The sequence below is a fragment of the Aulonocara stuartgranti genome (assembly GCF_965226115.1).
Source record: "Aulonocara stuartgranti genome assembly, chromosome: 18".
NCBI lineage: Eukaryota > Metazoa > Chordata > Actinopteri > Cichliformes > Cichlidae > Aulonocara > Aulonocara stuartgranti.
This window is the reverse complement of record NC_138954.1, coordinates 3774240-3801170: the sequence shown is the minus strand read 5'-3', so window position 1 is coordinate 3801170 and position 26931 is coordinate 3774240. Positions and strand designations below refer to the sequence as shown.

Sequence of the window (26931 nt, the reverse complement as noted above, 5' to 3'; positions counted from 1 at the left end):
AAAATGACATCTTAACAAGTCATGTACTTTGTTTTTTTACTACACATCCTTAGCAGAGAACTTTACTGTGAAAGTAGAATGGGAGGCAGAGCCCTCAGCCTTCAGGCTCCTCTCCTCAGGAACCAGCTCCCAGTTTGGATGCAGTCAACAGACGTCGTCTCTACTTTTGAGATTAGGCTTCAAACATTCCTTTTTGATAAGTTGGTTAGCGCTACAAACCACTCCTTCATTCTTCTTAGTAACCTCATACGATGCACTGAGTAGCTCTGCTTGCTTTACCCCCCCAAGCAGACTCTTTCTGAGCCTGGTTCTGTCACAGCTTAAAAGGTGGTTTCTCCTTCACGCTGCCACAAAGTGCTGCTCCGGGGGGATTATTAGCTTTCTCTATATATAATACTGTAAAGGCCTTCATCATTCCATGCAATGTACTTTGGGTTGACTTTAAACTATAAAAATAAATAAATAAGCAAAGAGAATGTGTAAATCAGGAGGGAGTAGCAGCTAAAACTACTTAAAATTTCATTGCTAAAAACGGAAAATGTGTAAAAACCCGGCAGCTGCATGCTCAGAGTTTAATGGAGCTTATAAAAATAGTTTCAGAATCTATCCACATCTATTCATAGTTTCAGACATAACATCGAACTTCTAATTTTATATATTTAAAAACAAAATTCAGTACATCAGACTCGTGTATTCACTTTAAACAATTTAAAATGTTTAAGCTGCGTGCACGTTGATGGAAACTGTCCATATGGCAGACGGCAGGAGCCACGACTGACGGGCTGTTCAGCCTGAACCACAGTGACTAATGATGCAGTCAGTGATGACATGGAAGTTTATTTATTACTAAACAAAGCCAGCGCAAACAGAATACAAATCTAACAATGAGAGCGACGCCCTCCAGACTTTAGACCACAATGACTGCTTTTTGCTTTAGACATGGCGTGAACATGTCTCTCAGCCACATTGTGCGCCATGACTCAAAGTCAAACATGTTCCCACCTTTAGTGTCTCACCAACAAACTGTTCTCTGAGATATTTATTTATTTCTCGGAGCTTTCTAATGAACTCCTGATGACAGCAGCGTTTGTCTCCATGCACTTCCTGTGAGCTGCAGATGACAGTTTGGTTCACTGTGTCTCATTAACTATTCAGTAGCTCTCATTGTGTTGTTCTGGTAACTCTTGAGTCACACTGCACGAAGGTGACATTGTGTGTTCATTAGTCTGCGTTAATGACTCAGTGGTGTATTTGGCGTTAACTAAACTGCCAAACAAAGACACATATTAGTGGGTTTTACACATTTAGCGAGTATAGAGTAGAGATGGACCTATCCGATATCACGTATCGGTCCGATACTGACCTAAATTACTGGATCGGATATCGGAGAAAAATAAAAAATGTAATCCGATCCATTAAATATCACGAAAGCACCTCACAAAACTTGCAACACGCCGTAACTCACCTCAGAAAGTTAGCACGTCGGAGCAGTATGCATCACGTGATAGAGCGGCTGTGGCATGCGGGACCTGTCGGTGGTCTGGATAGCATGTGGAGCTTCGCTAGCAACCCGGCATTTCATCTCCCATAAAGTTATCCCCGAGAGAAGTAAAGCAAGTGTGTAAGTCCATCTCTGAATGTTTGTAAAGCATTCCTGTGTTAAGCTTAACAAGCTATATATGGAGCAACTGCCTCTTCTTGCTGTTACTTCAATCATGAAACTGCTTAATGATCAGCTGATCGGCTTTTCTGTCGCGAGTCCGTCTCTCTGGTTTGCTTTTGGCCCACTTTGCACCAGAAAGAGGAAACCAGCGGCTGAACAACAGCAGCACGTTTAAGCTTGATCAGCTGTTGTTAGAATGTATTTAATATTACTTTCTACTCGAGGATCTTTTTCTACGTAGCTGACGCTGGTAACTGTGCAGGGGCGGATCTAGCAAAGTTTAGCCAGGGGGGCCGATAGGGCATTAACAGGGAAAAGGGGGCACAAAGACATACTTTTCTTTCTTATTCTCATTTAAAATGTCGAGCTTTTAATAAATAATTATCTGACACCCAAAGTTTTAATTTGATGTAAAATGAATAGAAGTCAATTACTGTATATAGTGACTATTAAGTCTAATATATATACCCTAGTAAGCTATAGTACTTTTTCCTTTGGGAAGGTACCATCTGTGCAGTCTGCAATTTTGTTAAAGAAAGATATTGAATCTATTTAATATTTCTTGAAAAATAATTGATTTCTGTGCATTTTTTTTTTCACACTGCATCAAATTAAGGTTGATTACGTCGATTAAGCATCATGAGGTGGAGCGTGAGGGGTGGTTCCCTATTTTTTATTTATTTATTTTTGTTGCTGGGAGTTGGAACCCTATTAGTTAGGTTGCTCAATATTTACGCTAAGTACTCTTTAAAATACCAGAATAGGGAGGATGGTGTAGGCTTAAGTTTATTAGATTGATCAGTATTGCTGAACTATGAAACATTTTTTTTTTGCATACAGGTATAACAGAATAGCTTTAGTGTAGTTGTTGTTTTAAACTTGAGTATGAACTTATACAAAATGCAGCAAGATATTTAAAAAAACAGTTTTGTTGATTAAAAAAACACTATATCGGATTCATATCGGTATCGGCAGATATCCAAATTTATGATATCGGTATCGGTATCGGACATAAAAAAGTGGTATCGTGCCATCTCTAGTTTAGAGTGGTCAGACGTGAGGATGTCTTATTTATCTTAGAGCACCAAACTAACTCCATCATCACATGTGCTAAACTGCAGCTCTCAAAAACAAGATCCAGGCAACATTACAGTTAACATTTACAGTGCAACAAACACATTATCTTAAACCATGCAATCAGCCGCCACATAGAGGAAGCGGACAGTCAGCCACTGCCAAAACTGGAGTTATACTGGGAACCTCTGAGGATGTGAATGAATAGCATGGGAATAAATCTATGAACATGGAACAGACCAATGCTGGAAAGACCTTAAATACTTAGGAAACCACACTGTAATTACAGACAGAAATATATGTATAAAAAAAAGACAATGTGCAATGAATCAATTCATGAAGAGAAAACAAAACATGAAAAATGTGTCTTTAGGGGTCAGACGTGGGAAAGTTGGAATGCAATGATTCCCCCTGAATATTTGACAGAGGCGATTGACTTTGGTTTTGGCTGATGAAGAAAACAGGTGTGGAGCTTCATGCACCACAAGAGACATCCAATTCAAGCTTAGCTGCAGCTTTCTTGCAGATCTGGCACATATTACAACAACATGAAGAAAAAGGAGGGAATTTGAAAAAAACGAGCCAAATTGAGCATAGCATTAGAGGCCAGGAAGTTAAGCTCCGCAACATTCACGGCATCCGTCGGGATCCTTCTGCACATCCACCTGGGAGCGCAGTTTTAAGCTGGTTTAGTTTGCGTGCAGTCAGTCTACCTCTGCAAGCCAGTTCGCAACCCAATTTGTAGTAACTTTACAGATACATCAACCTTTGCCCATACTGTATACAGCTCTTGCTTACTGCAAGTTGTTAGACTTGATGTAATACTGTAGATTGTTCCATGATGCCACACAGTGTTAAAATATGCAGGTGGTCGCCCAACAAGAACATGGAGATAGTAACTGTTACTTTTGTTGTCCACTGAGGTTCAGCACTCTCCCTCTTTCCTCTTTAAAGCTTCCACCAAGCTGTGCATGTCACACTGCAAAAATAGTTCCAAGTTTATGTTTCTGCTGATCCAAAACTCACAGTTTAGCAAAGCCACCTGCACACTGTGACCTTTCTCTTTTTCTTCAGCTAAACAGCTCCTGACTTTCTTTGAATTGGCTCGTTATTTAGTGCCAGCACCTGGTCGCTGGCCCCGCTACAGACAACTGAAAAGACGCTTCTGGTTTCCCCGTTTCAAGGCAGCCACATGAAACAACACAAGAGCCAAAGACGACTTTGGCTCAGACACACTTTTAAGAGTCCAACTAAGACATAAGCAGCATGCGAAAAGACGAACGTGTTCAATGGAGATCTGAAGAAGTCCTTTGAAAGCAAACAGCTTTGAAGTGAAGAAATTCTGACTTGCCTTTCCTGTGAGGACTAATGTCTTCGTTGACCCAGTTCTTTCTTTTTCTGCCCAGGTCACCTCTGTGCACAACGGGTGAGATGGTTGTCAGTGTGGTTTCTCATCCATATGAAATGTTCTGAGAATGATTGTGGTCAACTACATTACAGCCAACCATAGGTTTTTGAGAGCAGCTTGCAGGTGTGAAGCGGTAAGCGAGGCAGCTTTAAAGTCGAAACCCTGCATCTCCAAAAGTAAAAATAAATTCTCTTTTCATGTTTTTTGAATGAGGATCCACTTTTGGGCCGTTTTTGGTTTGCAGAACAAAGTGACTGTGAATCCCACAAACCCAGGCTGTAATCTCAGTTATGCTTGCTGGGCGGCTTCCTTGTTTTCTCCTCAGTGAGTCAACCATGCAACATGAACAGAAAGAGCCAGTGGGGCTTTGTGTGCCATTTTTAGTCAGGTATTTGTTCTTTTTCTTTTCTTTTTTAACATTTTTTAATTGGGGGGGACTTTATTGCCTAAAAAGCACTGAACTGTTTTTATTGTGGTCATTCAACGAAGAGAAAGATTTGTTTCTGTAACACTAACATTTTTTTACCTTCAACTGGCAACCTTGTTGTACTCTGTCAGTGGTAATTTTATATTTCCATGAATGATTTTAGACCAACCAGTCCGCATATTTATTTTTCTCTACAGTTACATTTTTTCTTTTATTTGAATACATCTCATTTACATGAGCAAAGTCGCTTTTGTTGCATCTGATCTTAAACAAAACAATCATTTGTATTTAAGGCAGGTTTGGTTTGGTGATCAGCTTTCTCGTAATTATGCTTTTCCAAGACATTATTTCAGTGAAATATATCCACAGTTGCAATTGGTATTCTGGGCGCTGCTTCCATCCAAGCTTTGGTGTGTTTCCAGCATTTAGATGCAAATGAAATCCTCCACATAAATGAATAAAAATGAACTGGTCTATGAAATTCACAAACAAAATGTCAAAAGCCTAAGACTACAGATGTAAAATGGAAACAGAAAAGCCAAGTATGACTCAAAAAAAAACCTCTTACAGAGCACTAGTAACAGCTTAAATGAATTCACTTGTAGTCTAAATGAATTCAGCGAAGATGGCACCGTGTTTCACTCCCCAATCCAAAAATTAAACAGCATGAATTTGCTGCAGCTCTGATTCATGCCTCTGTTTGGCTGCTACTTTAAGTCAATGGCAGCTTAAATGAATTCATTTAATTTTCAAATGTAGAAAAACAAATACTTTGTACAAGAAGAAACCAGCAGTCGAAAATGGTTCATGGTTTTGCCACCAACAAAAACTTTTTACAGTGTCTGCTTAATCATGTTACCTACACTAAGCTCGCCCCACTAAGCACCTAATGGAAGTGAATATAAACACACCACTGCAATCTACCACTATTAACTGTGTTTATCCCATCACAAGACTTGGCTATCTCAGCATATATTTATGTCTCCTTCTGCTAAGAACCATGCAGATCATGATTTCCAGATTTCATGAAGCTGGACCAGACCACAGGAAACACAGCTCTATATTAAATAAAGCCATTTTATTTTCTCCTCTGAGAGCTTTCAGTCAAAGGAAGAACAATAAGTGAGCTTTCTCCACGCTGCTCCACAGGGAGGGAAAGAAGATCAAATTAGTGGCAATAAGGGATTTAAACATTACACTGTACATGAATCTAATGCACAACTTGAAAACATGATCAAAACACTGTATAAACAAAACTGAACACAGTGAACCAGTTTCTGGCTAAACAAATGTCTCGTCTGCGACTCATTCGTCATCACAAGCATGCATGCAAAGCGATTCGTCTCCGCCGCTGCATGTCTGAGCCCAAATCAAACTCACGTGAGGAAATCTGAATTCAAAGGAATAAACTAAACTTAGATGAGACTCTTAAACTTTCTGCAGATGTGAAACTCAGGATCAACAATGACCTGACGTTGAACTAACTGAGCTTAGACTGGTTTCCATCCCTAAGGACCACTTAGACCATAAAGGAGGGAAATGACCAGAGTCCTTTCTGTTGGGCCCACCTGACCTACTTTCTCCTTCTGTGTTTGTCTATGAAAGTATCCATGCACACGAGAGCATGGGAGAGTAATTTGTGCACGTTTAAGGCATTGTTTGCACAAGTGCAGCATTCCGGCTGAAAAAGCGTGCACACATACAATAACTCTCATTGTAAACGGCGCTTTCAGCGACTGCGTTTGCAGGATGTTCTGTGCATCATTGTGTTAGTGTGTGTGTGGGTTTGTGTTTGCTACAAGTTGGCAGCTGAGGCCACAGTTGCCATGTGTTGCCCAGCTGTGGTCGCATGGCGCTGCTTTTGCAGACTCCAAGAAGGAGAAACGGACGAATATAAATACCGCCTTCCCCTCTCTGCCATTCTCCTGGGACCAGCAACAGACGTCTTGTTATACAAAAAGAGGCGGATTTACCCCCAGAAACAGATTGTGTGACTCTGCAAATTAAGGTAGCAGTTTGGTGTGACCTGGAAACATCTGAAGTCATTTAACGCGCCAATAAGCAGTGAAAGCAGTGAAAGGAGTCTTCCAGCAACAAAAAATAAGATGGCATGGAGAGCAACCAAAGGTTTCACACATGCATGTCAGACCTGAACTTTTCCAGATATTACCCATCAAAGCTGCAGATACCATTGTCAATGTCATTTAACCTGCCAGCTCCTCAGAACAAACAGGATGTCAGATTGAGCTCATGTGGGAATACTGCACTTAACTGTCTGGCATATTCACAACAGAAGAGTGGGAGTCGTGTGTCCTACATCCTGCACTATCTAACTTCCTCAACTAAACCAATTTTCCACATTGACAAAGTGGCATCAGTGGATTCCTGCTACATGTGAGAAAGGACAATGTCCAAAGCTGCCCTAACCCAATTCTCACAACAGCTGATCAGCATCAGCTGACTGCTCAGAAAACCCCATTCTATACGGGGTACCTTCTTTAAGGTACGAGGGCCATCCCAAAAGTAAGGTCTCCAGAGCAGTGGGGTAGAGAAACAGTTCGTACGGCTGTTCGCCACACTGTTGTGATTGGTGCTTCCTCCACTCCCAAACAAGAATGAGCAGCTTCGCTGGGACACTCAATCTTGGCTTGGCAGCCCTTGAAAATGGAGCCCCCGTTCAATGCTACCGCCAAGTGCAAAGTTCGTGCAGTTATTCGACTTTTGAATGCAGAACGCGTTAAACCAGTTAAAATTAATCGCCAATAAGTGTATGGACAGTCGTGCATTGATGTCAAAAACGTTGGCAAGTGGTGTAGAGAGTTTACAGCCGGTCGTACTGAAATTCACGAAGAACAAACGGCAACGAGTGGATTGCTCAATGCTTCCCGAAGGAGACGACGGCGAGCTGGTATGACATGGGCAGTCTAAAACTGCCACAACATCTACAAAAAAACCATCGACTGAAATGGTGATTATATAGAAAAAGAAATCATTTTTCAATAAACAGTTGTTTGTATTTCTAAAAAAGTAAAAATAAAATAGGAGACCTTACTTTTGGGATCGCCCTCGTATATTAGCAGTTTCCCAACAGTTGATGTGCATTAACAAGTTTCTTGCAACACACCTCCAGATGTCACTGATGGCTGCTCTGATCGTTAAAAGAGTCTTGCTGCTCTCTAGCTTATGCTTTTAATGTTTATGCATGCAAAGACAGGGAGGACCTGAACATGCTGCTGTAACTAAATAACTGCAGAGGTAAATAATCTTTTAACTAGAGTGGCCTGACCTGAACTTTGAGAATGTCTAATCTGTTTGTTACAAAGGATATTTTGCTTGGAGTGATTCAATTGAAATGTGGAGCTGCTATCCCGAGACTGCAGATAACATTGGCTAAATCAGCAACAAATGCTCTTCAAATAGACATTAAGAGTCATTACAGAACACTACTTCTTATATTTAATTCAAATTCAATTTGCTTTTTCTGTCTTGCTCACACTTTATTGACGTACATTTTTACATTCTCCCTTGAAATTCTCAGTTATCTCCATCTCTGCTCAGTTTAGGAAACAAGCCTTGATTTTAAGGTACAAAACCCCTTTGAAGCTGCCTGACCAACTGGACAGCAGAGATAACCTTGTTTTCTTTGTCTCAGCATCTTAGCTTGGTGAGCATGAGAAAGGCCTTATTCTGGGACATGCTTCAAGCCTCAGAGCTTTTAACTTCCTCTAATGACTTTATGGCTTTTTTGGAAAAGTGTCAAGTAACTGAGTGCACTCACAAAGACAATCTATGATTCTGGCGGCTTGGATGGAGAAGAAGTGGGTTAAGTGGCCTGGCGAGGAATGAATTAGAGAAGAATTGCTTTGCAGGGTAAACAAACTTTAGGGCTCTGTTTTATCACAGCAGACCCGAGAGTGTGTTTAAATCATCATGTTTCACATAGTGTAATGGGGATATTTTTCAGGCTGCATATAACTCAAGAGATCTGCGAACAAAGGTAGACAAACACCGACTCTCTGCTACTTATGGCTCAAGTGCACACTGAAAATGGGTGCAGTCTATTGCCAAAGACAAAAAAAGAAGGGAGCTTTTCATTCATTATCAAACAAATAAGAGCTAACCATTAAAGCGTGAATAAAAACTGTTTGCCAGGCCTGAATCGCTGTAAAAACTGTAAACTGATTAAAAAATTTTAAGTCTACTTTGTAACACTCAAAGATGAGAGAGAAGAAAAAGGACAGAGAAGGGCTTCAATGTCTCAAGGCAAAAGAGAATGAGCTTAAAGCCAAATGACAGCGTTTGTTTCATTCAGGAATAATTTGAAACCAGGGCCCTGTGCTTCGTACGTCGCTTACTACATCCAAGATCAAATGAAACATCCAAGACCAAATCATCGCGCTAACTCTGAGCTCGCTATTCCGGTTCCCCGAACACACCTGTTGTTGACGATTAGTATAGCTGGATGAAGTAATGTGAGATCACTGGGTGGCCCAACAGGGGCTACGCATCGATAGTAGAAACATTGATCGGCAACCCTTTGATTGGTCGGCGAAAATGTCGAAGGAGCGCGCTCGGCTCGGTATTTTTCGGCAGCAGAGCAAGAACTCTTGATTGAGGGATTTCAGGAGTTTCAGAGTTTAATTAAAACGCAAGGGAACACTGCAAAGGCTGCAAAAGCAAGGAGCGAGGGCTGGCAGAAAGTTGCTGACAAATCAAACTCGTAAGTAATTCAATAATAACAATAATAATGGAGTGGATTTATATAGCGCTTTTCAAGGCACCCAAAGCGCTTTACAATGCCACTATTCATTCACTCTCACATTCACACACTGGTGGAGGCAGCTACGGTTGTAGCCACAGCTGCCCTGGGGCAGACTGACAGAAGCCAGGCTGCCATATTGCGCCATCGGCCCCTCTGGCCAACACCAGTAGGCGGTAGGGTAGATTTATCATATCACACCATATTATCCAATATTATATTACATTATATTATATCATAATATGTTATATTATATCCCCTTTCACATTAGAGCCACAACAGGACCCACTAGAACATGGGAACAGGTAAAAGTGAAATATAAGAATATTCTACAGAATGGTAATATTTATCACTTATATTGCTTTTCGTCTCTTGGAAAGAGACCCTGAAATAATCTGTTTGTTTGTTCATAACAGCAACCAAGAAAAGGGCAGAGCAAAAAAAAAGACAGGTGGTGGTCCTGCACCCCCTCGTCAACAAGTTGGTTAAGTGAATAATACCCTCACGGGAAAATCGATATCTCTCTATGAGCACACTGTCGCGCTGAGCTAAAGGATCCTGTCTGTCCCGCAATATACGCTGGATTCTGAGGACTCTCCTTATCAATCTTGCACCTTCCGCAATGGGTTGCTCGCGTAAACGGACAGGATATGACTGCGACAGACTTCCCAAATCCACCTTCGCTTTTATAGCCGTGGTCTCTCATCTTGATTACACGAAGTAATTTACAATTACTACTCTGAAATATGAATTACATCTGTAATAATCACATACATGTAATAGAATGTTAATAGTACATTTCCCTTTTTTAGGAAATGACCTGTATGTATCTGTGTGACATCAATAAAAGGATCAAGTGCTGCATTGTCTTTAGTTACATTGATAATATTTATTTATGGTGAAACAGTGGTGGAATATCGCTGTTGCTTTCGTATGAATGACGCGGACATACCTGCGTGGCCGCGATCTAATCCTGTTTACATAAAGTAAACCTGCTCCCCAGCAGGTTTACGCTTACGGCTCTGTTGCTATGACAGCAAGTCCCGGATGGGCTTCGGGGAACCGAACGATCCAGGATCACGCGAAATCGTCAACAATCTCATCCAGCTAACTCACTTAGCGCGGTACGAAGAACAGGCCCCAGGTCTGGAGCTGAAGGCATCCAGAGTTTAAACCAGCAAAAACAAACAGTTCATTCTCCCATCAGCACTTTTCACGCCAAACCAGACCAAAAAAAAAATTTAAAAAAATGCTAATTGAGGACTATCAAGCAGCACTGCTGCAAACCAGTTCTTTGAACAACTTCTTCCATCACTAACCTCAGTAAACACCAACTTGAGTACTTTAAGAGGAGACGCAATCTCATCTCACTGTGCACTCAATTGTTTCTGACCATGGTTGTCAAAAACCAGAAGAAAGATATCAGTGATTAAGAGATTCTCAAGGACATCTCAGCTATTTTGGCTCATCGTCACGACCATATTCTAGCAAGTAAATTGTCAATAGACTGGCTTATTTATTTATTTAGCACTTTTCTTACTGAGAACTCAACGTGGTTCTTCACTACAAGCCACATATCCCTGTTCACACATACTTTCATATAACAACTTATTCTATAAGGTATTTTATAAAGGTTTTTTTTAACCTAACACATTCAGAGATACATCAGGGACAATTTGGGGTTCAAAAATACTGACTAAGGACTATAGAAGTCAAGGGTCGTACCAACCACCCGCTCTATCCTTGTGGCCACTAGAAGGTAGAGTCAGGTGCTACTATATTGAGGATTTCAATTTACTGAATATTTATTTATTTGTTCTCAATTAGGTGGATGCAAATTTAGCAAAATAAGAAATCATGCAAAAGAAAACAAAACGAAAAAAAATTACGTGGCAAGAGACTGCCAACTGGTTTTCCCCCAACATTAACAAAGGGTGCTTTTGCACATTCTAATCCCAGATTCAAACCATCTCGGCTCATCTAGGCTCTTGCCCAAAAGCAGTTCATCAAAAAATGTCTCTGTACTTGCCACAATTTGCAGGCCAATTGTGCGATTACACCACTGTACATGTTCAGGGGCTGGAAGATGTCGACTGCTCTGGAAACATTATTTTGGAGATTTTATGTTCCACATCAGCATCTTGAACCTTCCAACTTCCTTTTTCCTGACATCAGTCCTGGCTGTCAAAATGAAACATTAAACACAAGACAGACTGATAGGGACTAGAGCGTGGCGGGCAGATGAACATCTCTTTTAGCTGCTGTTGCTCAATAAGATTTTATTCAGAGGAAGTGAGACGAATCTGTTCAGTGATTCATGTGCTTAGTTACAGATGCAAAGAACCATCATTTACTGCTCAAAGGTATCGGGGGAAAAAATCGAAATATGACAGATAACTATCTGCATTAGTAATGAGACATGTGGGTATTTGAGATTAGATAAATGTTGTCCTACTCAGACTTCAGACACGTCAAGTCTTGAATTCAACCGATCTGTTGAATTAGTTTCATTTTCTTGTAAATTCCCCTTCAGAGCTGAACTCCATAAACTGATAAAGATAATCAAAAGCTACATGACACATTCACATTCCCAGGGTGTAACGTGGTGCTGTTCTGTCAAACCCGTGGACAAGATCCCCATGATGCACTGGGTGGAGAATCTCAGGTTTTACTCCAAACTCAGTACATACTGACATTTGTAACTTGCTGTCACTTTTAAATGGATTGGGTAGCTTTTATTCGATTCGATTGTACAGGGTTTGAAAAGGCTCCATTAGAACCCAAATCTTCTTCTAAACTTAACCAAGTAATTTTGGTGTCTTGTGCTGTTGTAGCTTCTGTGTCCACTAGCATGCAAGGTTGTTCTTTTCACATAAATTCAATAATTTGAGGCTTTGCATAGACGTTTGTTAGCCAGTCAATTTGTTGTGGCCACTAAAGTGTGAGGGTACCAATTGAAAGGTTGGTTGTTGGATTCCACCAATTTTATACATGTTAGAAGAACTTTGACTCTCATGTACAGTAGAAAAACACTTTATAAGAACCAGTTCGTTTAAATCTAACCAGTGAGTAATGTTAAAATAAGAACCATGTAAAAATCAGCAGAAAAAACAACAAAAACAACAAATGAAACATGTACTACACCATCCCGCCTGATCAACTTGTGAATTACTATCACTCTATATGCAGATTTTGTAGCTTTTTGTAACTAATATGGTCAAATATTGCCACGGCTGGTGCATCAAGTTACAGAGGTAAGAAAACACAGTGTGGATACTTCTGCAACACCAGTAGCATCTAGCAGAACAGCAATGTTTGGCACCCAAGGATAGGCCATGTAGTAGAAATCAAGGTAAAGTAGGAGCTTAAAATCTTTATTTTTAGACAATACTTCAACATCATTGTGTCACGCATTCTGTTCACATATGAATCTTAAAAATATCCTTTGTGAGAGTCCTCAGGCCTCTCCCTCCTGGGTATTCTCATCCCATCAATGGGAGTATGCATACTTAATTGCTGCTTACGTACAAAGCAAAACAGCATGGTAAGTAGTAAATGGACTGATTCTTATATATTGCTTTTCAAATCTGAGGATTCAAAGCGCTTTATACAACATTCCTCATTCACCAAAACACCCATTCATACAAACACTTTTTCTGTGCTTAAGCGCTTCCTATCTAACATTCACACGCAGTCATACTTGGACGGATGCATCAGAGAGCAACTTGGGGTTAGTATCTTGCCCAAGGATATTTAGCGTGCAGGCGGGGCTCAAATCACCAACCTTCCGGTTAGTAGACGACTTGCTCTACCGCCTGAGCTACAGCCGCCCCGGAGCATACTATAAGTATATTAATAGAAAAGTTATCTTGACCACTCAAGCTGCAAATACCCCTTAATGGCCTGGAAGAATCAGCAGTAAATATGAGGTTGAAGGAAAGAGCTACTTTGATTGCCTTTTAGACTCCTGTAGCATAGGGAAAAAAAGAAAAAAATCAATCACATCAAATGAGATCCTTAAAACGATGGAACTTCTTAGTCTTCTCTAACAGAGCAAATAAGAATAGCGTGATGTTCCAGAACTCGGAGTAGCCTCAGAGGAGTGGACCTGCACTCTCACAAGGTAACAGGATCGCATGAGAACAAGCCAATTAGTGGAAATGGATGTTTGGCTTTTCGGGTTGCGCCTAGCTTCTAACTTGTGTGGTGTTGTGTGCGAGTGTGTTTGCATGGATGGGGTTGCCAGGAAGCTGCATTCAGCACAGTGCAGGATCAGATAACCCTCCTCCTACTTCTCTCTCAGATCTGATCTTAAACAGAACCGTGTTTATCAAAGATGTCCAAGACAATAACCAACATCCGACTTAAAAGAAACAATTACAACATTCAGAAAATCAAAATCTTTCAAACAATTTAAATCAGGGGATTTTTCATTTTTTACAAGTCCAGTTTAATGTTCTGGTGATTAAATCTTATGCAAGATTCAATGCATCTGCAAAAGGCTGAAAGGCTTCCTTCGAAGCACTCGAGTTAATGGAAAGCTCCGATATCTTTTTGTACAAAATGTTGTCAACTGTCATTAGAAAGCAAGTTTGTGAAGTGAATTTATCTGAGTTGTATCTTCTTCCACAATTGAGAGCTGTCAAACTGATGAACTAGAGTTGTCTTTAGTGATGTAGTTAATTTACTAAAGAGAGGAAAGTGTCAGCCACTGGTCCTCCACATAGAGAGGGAGAAACATGATATTCCTTGGGACTGAAAGTGTTTCCTGAAGGTAATCACTGTGTTTCGGCTGGTTGTAAACATGCAAGGACACAGTGATAGTGAGAAGCAATATAAACCGAGTTCAACACCTGCATTCCCTCGTGACTCAACATAATGGGCCAATCACAAACTGAAGGGGATGTAATTTTAAAGTAACTGTCAGATCCAGCTCCAAGATGTCGAAGGAGGTGGTTCTCTGAGAGCCACAAAACCCAAACTAAGCCTAATAAATAGTTCAGGCTGTTCCTGTCACAGTTACAGTCACAGCAACATGGGGATAACTCATCAGGCTTTAGATCAGCCTTTAAAAGTGATTCTTTAAGGAACTGATCTTGCCCCTCTTACACTCTTGCGGCGCCAGTCTACATTTTTATATTTGCAAGGGTCGTGATGTGTTTGGACCATTGATGGCTTTTGCCTGACAAAACTACAGTCAGAGGAGGTTTCCTCATTATGGGAATACTCTGACCTCGTTTGAACCCTGATCATATCTGTCCATGTTTCTGTTTCTGTATCCTGTCTGAAATGTGAAGTTTAAATAAGAAAAAAAGTTTAACCACATTTTATCAGGCCCCCTCTGAAAAAAAAGGCAAAAAATTAACAAAAGCACAATAACAGAATATTTGACTGGGTGAGTGAAAATCAAATTCAAATGTCCAACAAGTCGAAATAAAGAAAAAGAAGAGGAAGAAAACAACAGAAATGTTATCCTAGACAAGTGAACATTGTGAGTCATCTGCTCAAAGATGTTCTTTTTTACTTTATTTGCATTTAATTATTTATTTTTTTCCATCCAAGAAACCTGGAGTGCATTTAAAATTACCTTGTCACATTCAACATGCAGCTTGCTCTAATCTCCAACACAAATTTCTGACCTTTGAAGGGCTGAAGGCAAACCACACGCTGACATGTATGACCAAACCCTGTCTCCAGACGTGCCTTCCTTTGAGCCCATTGGTTTTAATCCTTGCTGGAGATGTTTCCATTAAATTATTACAATCATTTCTGAGCGTGGTGATGTGTAAACCCTGTAGCGCTATGTGCAATAATAAAAGTGCTACATGCCTTTAGGTATGTGCAAATCCTAAATTAAACCACACCACTGTTCGAATCAAACAACATCAAAACGTTATTCGCCTACTTAACCTGTCAGGTGTGTATTTGAGTGGCTCGCAGTGACAGGTGAGACAAACACAAAGCCGGCATACGTACATAAAACACAAATTCTGACTCATCTTTGTAAAGCATGACTCCTATACTGCATGACATATTTGCTAATATCATGTTTTGCTTGGCATTTATTCTGAAGTTATTCTGAATCAAGCATGTTAAAGATATTTAATTTCAAAATTAAGAAATAAATGGCAAAATAATCCTTGTAGTATCTTTACCACTGCAGAATTTCTAACTTGCATTTTACTTTTAGGATTTATTTGCAACTGATTTGGTAATTTAAATAAAACCAGATGAGAAACTCTATATGAAAAAAAATTCCAGAAAACCCCCCCCAGACTTTTATACTTGGATACTGATTTATGAAATAAATAACAGACGGTGTAGATCTGAAAGGCAGTGAAAAGATCTAAAATACCCTCAGCTTTCCTCTGCCTCCTTCTGCAGCACAGTGATGCCGCAACATTGAAAGAAGTCAAAAGGGGTCAGATCTACAGTCGTCCATTCCTGGTTTTAATTGACCATTTCACCAGCGGGAAACCACGACTCAGCAGGACACTGAGGGATTAGTGTCAACAGACCATCTCAGACTAAAACCCATTTTACTGCTTTTTTTTTTTTCTTCTTAAATATTGCTTCTACAGCCACTCAACCAAGAAATGACCTCTCATGCAGAGATGTGCAGGTTCCTGTGTAGGAACTGTACAGTAAGTCTGTACATGAGGTTAACGTAAAGGTGTGTAGACATGTTACACCAGAGGAGTGATGGTTTTTAACATTAACTTAATGGAGTCTGATTTATTACACAATGATGGGGTCATAAAGAGGTCAGGTGACAGAAAATCCTTAAGTTGAAACTAAATCTGCCTACAGATGGTACCTCGATGGCTCGGTTGTATTACAAAAATAAGTTGGAAAAAAAACTTGAGGTTGGCTCCAAAAGAGAGCCAGGTGCCTCACATGTTAATAACATCTTTAGAGTCTGATACAAAAATGGTTTTTAGTAATAGTTGTAATAGTTTCCCCTTCATAATAACTGTACTGTGGTAGTTTTGTTATAACTCACATGTTTATGTTGCGTTAAGGCTTAAAGTTTGGATTAGCAGTCTTATGTAGCCACTAGCTAAGATATGCTAAGTGATGCGGTGCTAATCTTCAGCTGCACTAACTCAAGTCACTTGGAAGTCGGAATTTCTGAAGTCAGAGCAGCCCCACCAAGTCAGAGTTAATAATCCAAGATGGCAGCACTGAAAGTAAACAAGAGTAAAACTAGAACTTCTAGTTTGTATTTGTGACTCATTAAATGAGCCATTCACAGAACACTGAGCAGGCTCCATCCATGACCATGCTGCAGCAATGTTTTTAAGCAAAACAAACTATTGCTCTGTTCTGGTGATGAGTGCATCGCTCTATTGTGCCAAGAAGCTAAATAAATCATGTTTTTCCTGCTTTAATATTGAAACATAATCAACTTGGGAGCGACGTCACTCTTCTTCCGACCTCTGAGATCAGGAAAACAGCAACTGAAATAACTCTCTGAATGGTGTTTGTGCAGCTAGTCCTTTTTTGAAAATTTAAAAAATTGTCATCATTTAAAAAATAGTTTTGATGAGTGAAATGCAAAAACTTTATAAGTTGCTCACTTAACACTTATTATTATTGCACCCATAAGTGCTGCCACAAGTCCACAAACCAAAGGCTGTGATGTCAGCTAAGTACACCCATATGGAAAAGAAATAGTAAAAACTTATAAAAGACTTGCATAAGATGTGGCCTACATCATATAGTGAATCATATCAGGCTTACATGATTTACTCATAAAAGTGGCCACTTTCTCATTACTTTCATATATTGTTTTTAGTAAGTATCCAAAACATACAAGTTTCATTTATATCATTTTTCAAGGGATCTTATATCTGTTTTCACTCTTGTATGCTTTTCATACAAGTTTCACACAAGACAGATACAAACTTTATATATATATATATATATCTTTTCCATGTGGGCATATTTTCCATATAGTTTAGACATTTTTAGGTAATATTTAAATTAAAATTTAAGGATTTAAGAAAAACAGATGCAAACAGTTTATTTGAAATGACCTAACATGACGATCAGTTCAATAAATATTGACAGTGCACACGATAACTTCAGCTTTATCCTTCAACGTCACCTAAGCGCATTTTATTGACTGTTAGACAGAAAGTGATTATGTAAGTTTCATGTTATTGGGAGGTTTAAATTGTAGTTATGTCACCAATTAAAACACCAGGATTTTTTCCCCCAGCAGTGTTAATGTACAGATAAAAATCACAATGAATTGAGCTGCGCAAACCTCTGTGCACAATGTTCCATAAAACACACATGTGGAGGAAGCTGGACTGAGGGAGAGGTTAGGAAGCGTTAGGATCCAGAGGAATGTTTAGAAATATCCGTCAGGAAGTCAAGACTTAACAGAAAGCCAGAAGAGAAAAGAGGAGGATCGAGCAACGAGTGAGGAAGGTGAAGAAACCGAACAGGAATGATTTTTCTGTTCATTTTGTGTCTGGATATTGGGCACTTTTAACACTGCACTCTGCACCTTGGGATTTTGACCAAAATCTTCTGCTTCTTTAATTTTGTGGGCTCATTTTGTTGACAAAGATCTTTGACAAGAGACAAAGAAAACCTGCAGCATGCACATCTGAATCATTGACTTTATTAGTGAATAAAATTAGGTGACAATTTATTTTTGAATTGGTGAACAATACAGAAGGTTCTGAATTGTTTTAGTGATCATTTCCAGAAAAAGGAAAAGTGATTGTTTACCAGCAGGTTTGACATGTAAGTGTGGACTAAGTCCAAGTATGTGTTTAGTCGTTTAAATTGTGAGCCATTTAAAAATGATGACATCATACTGTTGATCTAAGATAGCATGGTAAAAGCTTCCTTTGTCTACTTTGTAACTCAGACTTTTGGCAGATTTTGCAACCTTCCAGTCTTAAACCCGGGGATCTTTCACGTGTTAGACAAATGTGTTAACCACTATACTATGAAGCCACTAAAGCAGGGGTGTGGAAACTCCCGACCTCACGGCCCGGTGTCCTGCAGGTTTTAGATGTGCTGTTGATCCAACACAGCTGATTTAAACGTCTAAACTACCTCCTCAACATGTCTTGAAGTTCTCCAGAGTCCTGGTGATGAACTAATCGTTTGATTCAGGTGTGTTGACAAAGGGTGATATCTAAAACCTGCAGGACACCGGCCCTCGAGGCCTGGAGTTCCCCACCCCTGCTTCACAATGCATTTTATCAGCCACACCCTTAAACCAAACTCCATTTCTCTGCAACAATACATAAATAATAAGAAGCCCACTTGTTTCATTTCATTATTCAAGTTCTGCATGCATTCTCTTAGATAGAATAACAGCTGTCAATGTTCTTAAATAGGTTAAAGGAGATTAAAGAGTTTATGAATTAAAAAAAAAATACAAAACAAAGACAACCTCAGTGCTAATCCTTGAATCCTAATCCTACATCTGATGCGTTTGCAGTCGAAACATATGTGTGAGATCAGCCTGCACCTCATCCTTGTCTGAACCACACAAAGACTAACGTCATGTCAACCATGAGGTTCTCTTGATAACAATAACACAGACATACATGTACACAGCTGCTACAATGGCATCTAGATCATTGATTAACCTACAAACTGAGACAAGAAGCAAATATGAGGAAACAGGGCAGCGTTTAGAGCGTTTTCAAGTCCTAAATGTCTCATCTTCAACGAACCAATCCCTCACACGTGAATGACCAATGTGATCACACAGGAAGAGTCTGGATCAGCTACATTGGTGCTTTCAACTTTTTTGTGAAAAAAGTTGAGTGTTTATGTCTCTGCATTGCTTCCAAGATAACTCAGAAAAGTCTGAATACTGACAAAATCTTACACTGAACATGAAGGCGGCTCATCTGTGACAGAAATGCACAACTGAGGCCGGAAGACACCGAAACAAGCAGCTGACCAGAGATGATTAACTGAAAAACAATTACAAAACTGCTTGCATCAGTTTAGTTTTATGAATTCAACTTTATGGCAATTTTCACCAACTTTGATTGTTATTACATCATTTGGGGTGGCTGTAATTCAGGAGGAAGAGTAGGGCACGCACTAACTGAAAGGTTCAGTGTCCCTGGCTGCTCCAATCTGCATGCCAAATAATCTTGGACAAGATAATAACCCCAAGTTGTTTTCTGATGGATCCATCGGAGCGTGAATGTATCTGAATGTCAGATAGGAAACACTTATGCACAGAAAAAAAATGCTTGTGAATTAAGCAAGTTGCATAGAGCACTTTCACTGCTCAGGTACAGTAGGAACCACTATAAATAAAGGCTTAATCAATCCTGAACTTTATTGCTGATCGATTTTCCATTTTCATATCCATGATGTTTAAACGTTTCGGTTATTAGTATCTCACTAAAAGGTTCCCCTGGTGCTGAGCTAAAAAGAACCCCAAAAACAGGGTTTTAAGAGCTCTGATTGTCTCGTGTTCCTGCAGAGCGGCGATGTAAAGAAATGGGAACTTTTAAAGAAAGTTAAGAGCACCATCAAAAAAAGCGCCCGTTGATATGCTTTTTGTTGCTCCACCAGCCTGCTGAGCTGCTCATTAAAATGATCAGCTTAAATGAACGTTTTGGAACGGACTCACTGCTGCAGTCGGCGGAGGGAATAAAAATAAACAGGTTTCCTGTCTGGGCCCGGGTCTGAAACTGCAAGCCTGAGACTGTTTGATTTCCCACAGTCGCTGCTGCCCCTCTGCCCTACATGCAGTCAGTTGAGAGCAGTGAAACCAGTTTAGGATCGGGTGCAGGCGCCTCTGGCTCGTCTCCAGAGTGTGTGCCGGCTTGAGAAGTTGTTATTTTAGCAGGAGGGTAAAAAGGACTGTGAGCCAGAGCTCGACTCCTTTCTTTTCTTTTTTTCCTCAAAAAGACGTAGGAAATAGGACACCAGCCCTGTTTAAAGATTGTATATGTGACTGTGGAAAAGAATATTTTTTGTTCCACACATACACACAATTAGAAGGCTACAGACAAGGTAGCGAGACACTGATAGTTTGGCTTCAGCTCCAAACAGAAACATTTACACCAGAAATATGTAAAGTTTCATGTTTATCTGGTTAAATCTCGGCTTTGATGTTTGCATATATGACATGTTAGTGCCACAACATATCATATATTGAACACTTTGCTCCCCCCCCTCCATATTGACACATGACCATCTCCATTATAATCAATAAGGGATATTAAAAACATCATTTATCCCAAAGTAAGTAAATCTTTCGCCTTTTCATCTACGTTCCAGGGCGAGCAAGCTAAATGACATTATATTGGTGTCCACATACTTCTGGTGATGAACACTGCTGGGGGTGACTGTGGGGATGAGTCACTTATGCGCATCTTGAACTCTTCAAACTCTGACTGGTCACTTGTTAAGATGACCTGAAGAAACTCCTGCAGACCGAGCAGGAATTCAGCTGTATGTATAACAGCTGTCTGACATGAACAACATGGGGGGGGGGACAAAATGACAAATCTGCAAGCTGTTTAAATTGCAGTTCCTTCTGCCTGCTCCACAGGTGTCAAGTTTCAGCTTTAATAAGCACCGGAGAAACGGAGGGAGGGAGAAGAAGCAGTTTGACCCTTCTGCTTGAAATGATCATTAAAATGGAGCAGTATAAAATGGGCAGGGCCTCTGCTTGTTGTGGTGAGCCTATTAATGTCTATGATTGAGCTGTTACTTTTTATGGTTTTAATGGGAAATGCAGGCAGCTGAGGCTGCTGGGAGGAGAAATAAAAGAGGCTCAAAGAATGAAAAGCTTTGCAAGTTTTTCAGGGCTCGTTTGGAATCTAGAGAAGCAGGTTAACGAGTACAGGGACCCGAGTCTCACAGGTTTGTTTTGGAGGCATGTTGGTCCATGTGACTTTCACACAATACTGAATGCAACAGAGCTCTGCCAACATGGACGTTTATATATTCACATCAGTGTATGAACACAGAGACGGGTTTGAGCGGAGGATCTGTGCTGTGTGCAACACTCCAAAAGGGTGTGTAGTCATGTAGTCAAATATAACAGTGTTAATCAGGAGAAGAAGCCCCTGAGTTACAGATGAGTTGTTCTAAACCAGCACTTCCTCAAACGACCTGCAGCTCACCACGTCGAAGCACTGGGGAGTTTTTTTTATGACATGCATCTTAAGAAGTTTATTTATTTATTTATTTATTTTCCTTTTGCCTGTCCCGTTTGGTTCATCATCAGAATTATTGTCTAAAGGTGAAGAAAGATGCCCAACGGATTTACTTTACCAAATTGACCATCCCAGCCTTGCCGTAGTGGTCTATTTGATTCACCTTTTATTGTTTATTTTATTTTATTTTTTTTATTTTCACTTGCTAGATACGGGACAGACTTGAATGAGGAAAAGAAAAGGAAGAAAGGAAGAGGGGGAAAAACAGTGGAGAAGAGGGAAAGAAGAAAGAAGTTTATTTTTCTAAACTTAGCTAACTGAATGGTTGTAGCTTAACGGATCCAAGTAGCCTAATGTTCATTTTTAACCAACAAATTTAGATTAAATAATTTATTCACCAGCTCAGTGAATCATTCATCACTGCATGTGAACGAGGCTAACCACGCTTTGGAGCTGGTACAGACCTATATTACCGTCTCTTTATGCTACAAGTGGGAGATAAACGTGTTATGGTGGGTGGACAGAGGTATGCTAATTGCTTACAACCTGCCCATCCCCACCACTCAGTGGCAGCCTTTCTGGTGCAAACCCTGAACTTGAAGCCCAGTACATATACTGGTATTTAAAATTTAAACCACATGGACAAATAATAAAGTTACAACTCAAACTGCTGTCTGCTTCCTGTCTCCTACAGTAAAGAGAGAAAACGTTTGCTTTAAAGCAGAAAAAAGCCAAAGCAGCCAAGAAAAGGCATGAAGGCATAATTATACCTAAACAACATGAGAAAATATGATTTCATGATTTGTTCTGATTGGTCTTTAAACATAAGCCAGCCATCGTTATTAAAAACAAAGTAACTCTGTATGTCTTGGACTTTATAGCACAAAAATGTACAATCCTACTATCATTGCTCCCTGCCTTCAGGAACCCTGACTGACATCTGTTCTCTCTTTTTTTCTTTAACTCCCCCATTGCTGAATAAATTTACACTGCGATCACTGCAAACACACACCTGAGGCACAGCCACCGTCTGATTGGTGGACAGGTGAGGCCCAGCTCTCTCCACGCCCACCAGTTCAAATAAAAACAAACCTTCTAACCGACTGAACTTAGTGACTCCATTATGTCAACACACACCCGAACACACACTGCCTCAAAACACACTGCAGTTCCTCCTACCACAGAAGAGAAAATGATCCTCTGCAGTTTATTGGATACAACAGAGCCGAACATTAGCCAATCACTGACACTGACACAGGATTCTCGAGGCTGTTGGTCAGTGAAGTCTGAATGAAATCTGCCTCATCCTGCCAATGACGACCCAAATAACACAAATGGATAAAGCTAAGCATGCAACCTCTCTGCTGGATTCAAAGGGGTTTTTCTGTGACAAATACAGAGCATTCGTAACATTAACTTTGTTCATCCTTAACACTAAAACATAAGTGACCGCGTTATGCAGCCGTTTTCTATGTTTAGCAGCTTTTCTCCCCGTGAAACAAAAACCTATATAAAATGACTCTGATTGCTGCTGGACTGCAAGACCGATTCCTGTTTCAAGAAAATGACCAAGTGATGAAAATGTGCCGTCTGGATTTGTGGTTAGGCTCTATTTATAGCGGCTGGACTGAGTGCTGCAGACTGTTTTGGCTGCAGCTCAGTAATTAGAGATGAGAAACCTCCTGCTGAAGGATGTGTCATTGTCAACGCATTCGTGTCTCTGATGTTCAGGACAATGTGCTCTTCTGTAGCTCGCAGGCATAACTTTGAATTTAAGTCAGGCTGGAGAAATCGTTCCGAGCATTTCCACATATGAAAATCTTTCAGAATTCGATGGATAATATGAAATAAATCGCACAAATTAGGAGAAAATGATCCTAACAGATGTGATGTTGACAGTGAGATTTCTCTTCTTCGCACTCCTCCTCAAACACTTTGAACCACAGTCATCATAAAGATGACAGCCATTAAGTGCTGAAACTAACACATTCTTTCAGTCATTTAACACTGTCTCTTAAATGTGTCATTCTCCAGTTCAGCCTGTCAGCTGCTTCAACTCTTTGAACCTCACAAATACTCCATATAAAAGTCTCCCTTCTCCCCAGGAAGCCAAATAAGTTAATAATAATAGGATGAATCCTAACTAAGTGAATGGTCACTGGCTTGTTTCGGCATAAATGTAAATAAAAATAAAATGGCAAGGCTAAAACCAACAGAAATCTGACAATTAAAGATGAAATATTCACAAAATGTAGCTAAATGGTGGTTAGCAGCGTTACCAGGTTCTCCCTCGTCTGCACGAGTTCTCTCCAGCTCCCTCACTCAGTAACATATGAATGGGTTTAGGTTAACTGGTGATTCTAAAGGTGACCATTACCACAAAGCAAGAAGATTCTGTAACACAGTGAATTTACTAATGGAGTTAATCAGGCATCCTAAAGAGGTTTTCAAAGACAGCCGGCTGAAGGTTCGATGCCCTTTATTAACAGCATGTCTTTGTCTGTCCGGAGACTGCGGGTCCCTCGTGTACACACTGCATAAATAAGAAACACTTCAGGTTCTTTCCCAGTTCACATTCCTCTCTTGTCAAACCGTTGGCCTCCGTATGAAATGACTGAAGCCGGTTTACTTCCTTGTCAAATGCCCTTTTCCTTGAAGACTGGGCTCTTTGTTTCAGCTGTGATTAGCTGGCAGATATACAGGCAGGCAGGCCGATATTTGAGACTATTGTGCACGCCTGCCTGCTTCTGGCAATGAGAATTATTCCCCCTCAGACTTCCACAGAACTGAACTGCTGGATGTAGCCCTTCATACTCGTCATGAGACCGGCTCGGCCTCGCAGTGTTTGTTTAACTCAGCCTCACACATGCACCTATGAGCTCAGTGAGTTCCATGACCTTTGGCCCTTCATACTGCCGAAAGTGAGACTGGAATTTCAAATTTTACAAGCACCAATGGGAAAGCAGGTGTTTTTTTATTCGTTTTTTTTTTTTTCAAACCAGGAAGCAAAGCTTTTTATAATTGTTCGCCAGCCTTTAACGCCGCTACCTGAAGAGAAACCAGTTTTAAATCACTTTCAGTGTCATACGGTTTTTGTTTGTTTGTTTGTTTTTCTGAGCAGGTCTGTTAGTGAAACCAACCGCAGTGATGACAGGTTGTTTTCCTGAGGGCTTCCAAAGGGGAAAAAAAGAAAGCATTGAGGTATGAGTCAGGGATGACTCAAGTGTTACCGCTGTTACCTGGCCCACGTCATCAGAGGAAAAGGTGTGAGCGCTGATATTGCAAGCGTATCGCAATGAACACCTTTTATCCCTGAGTCACAGCTCATGCTGTTAGATGGTGGACGTACAGCATGCTTACAGAGTGCTTCAGGTAATCGAGAAAAACCACCTGACATACCCAACAGTGACGAGGGCAGCCCAAATGACCAGGTAACAGAAGTCACAGTTAGATCCACAAATGTCAGGAAATTTCTACGCATGTACTTCTGAAGCAAATGAAACAAATGTACTTATTTGATGTTAATATAATAATTACATTACTGCACAGTAAGGCTCACCAGCTGATCACCGCTTACACAGAACATGACCATTCTTAACCTGGAGTGAAGCCAACAGTCTGCACAAAGAACAAGACAAGAAGAGGCAGAAAGTAGGCCAACAATCGGCAAGCTGCAACACTGATGTTTAGTATTGGAAAGCTTTCTTTTAATTTACATTTTAATTATTGAAATATGTGTTTAATGTCGTTGTTTTGATGAAGACTTTTAAGTGTGTTTGAAAATGTTTTTTGACGAATAAAAACCAGAAATAGTTGAGGAGTCCAAACTCTGCTGCACCATAACAGAGCAAAGCAAAGTGACTGCTGCCATTAATGAAACCTCAGTGGTAGCTTACACTGAATAAGTTCAATCAGCTTTTAAGGCAGGAGCACAGGACTCGTGCTTCCGAACATCCTACAGTCACTGAAAGTGTGAATTTCTGCATCTTGGCCAGAACAAAACTCCCCTTGGCCGCAGGTTTAGACTTCTATCAATATCTTTACAAGACCGTTTCTGCGGAAGGAAAGAAGAAAAGAGGTGCGGAAATACCAAAGGTCCACTGGGACCAGTCCAAACCCCCCTCTGTCCCTGTGAGATCCATGTTTTAATGATGTACGTTTGATATTCTTACAGGGGTTTGGGAAAAGCGCGTTTAAAAAATCTAAAAAGTGCTTTATGGCATCTTTATGACATGAGCAGGAACTCCACTGGGTTTATTTTACGTTGCTCACCGTTTAATTTCCATTTTAAAGTATCCTATCTTACCATTACTCCTGGCACTCAGTAGTAAGTTTATGCCTCATAGTATTTGCATCCTTTCAATAAAGCAAGATTTGGAGCCTGCTGTGCATGAGCTGCACATGTTTGGAGAGGTTTCCTTGTTTTACAATTCTCCAAAAGTTTGCAGGACGAGAGGAAAAGTAACACTGCGAGCATATGGAAGATGTGCTGCGCGCTGCATGAACGAAGCAGTTGCAGACTTGAGCGTCTTCTTACCTCCGTGAAGAAATTATCCATTGCACGATTTATTTTAATCCCCGAGGATTTACTGTATGGCACCCGCGCGTCCGGTCAATCCAACTCATGTGTTGTTAGTGGGATACAAACAAAAACCCAGAAAGAAGAAGGGCGGCGGATCCGAAAGCTTCAGTGCATCATCTTTCTCCTGAAAGTGTGCGGGCTGGAGGACGCTCACAGCGTGGGTCAGTGTGGAGCTACAGTAGTAAGTTTACTCTTTTGTTTCCTGGGTTACTCATCCAGCACAGAGTCCTTTAAAGCAGATCTTTGGGGGCTTCTCCTGTTGGAGCTCTTTGCGTGTCCTCCGCGCGTGTCCGGCTGTCACTTCTTGGTCCACGTGGTTCGGTGCGCACTTTGTTTGATCAACAGTGAAAATGTGGAGGAAACGCGACTAAACGACACCCCGGTCAAACTTTGGAGACTCTCTCTCGGCCAGCCAGTCACTCAGACCGGCGGACAATAATACTCAAGCTCCACCTCCAGCCCTTCCAGCACCTCCCTCCTTCTCCCACTACTGCTGCCCCGCTGTCTCTCTGACTCCTCCTGCTGTCAACATGGAGAGTCCGAAGGTGAGAAAAGGCGCTGGAGCGCAGAAAGGCTGAAAACTGCTTCCATTTGGAGAAGAACTCACTTTTGGGGGCAGCCTCAAGTGGCCAATTGAAGAACTGCAGTTTTTTTGTTTTTTTTTTGCTTCAAAGATGATGTTATTCATATGATTGTTGTGTTTTTCTCTGTATGTATTACTGTAGGGTCTACCTCACAATATAAAGCACCTTGAGTCGCTGTATAAATAAAATTGAATTGAACAACTGGATCAAACCTTTATTCAAATCCCCTCCTGCAGAAAAAGAACGCTTATACCTAACATGTCATATCTT

The 26931-nt window shown here is 40.5% G+C and overlaps 1 protein-coding gene across 1 annotated transcript in view; it reads right to left on the bottom strand.

Annotated features, from left to right (window-relative positions):
- Nucleotides 1-26723, bottom strand: part of myo10 (myosin X) — a 131757-nt gene extending 105034 nt beyond the window's left edge. The window contains exon 1 of the mRNA XM_082514315.1: nucleotides 26033-26723. Within this exon, the coding sequence (XP_082370441.1) occupies nucleotides 26033-26053 (21 nt within the window). The 5' untranslated portion in view covers nucleotides 26054-26723. The remainder of the gene's footprint in view (nucleotides 1-26032) is intronic.
- Nucleotides 26724-26931: the final 208 nt, after the last annotated feature.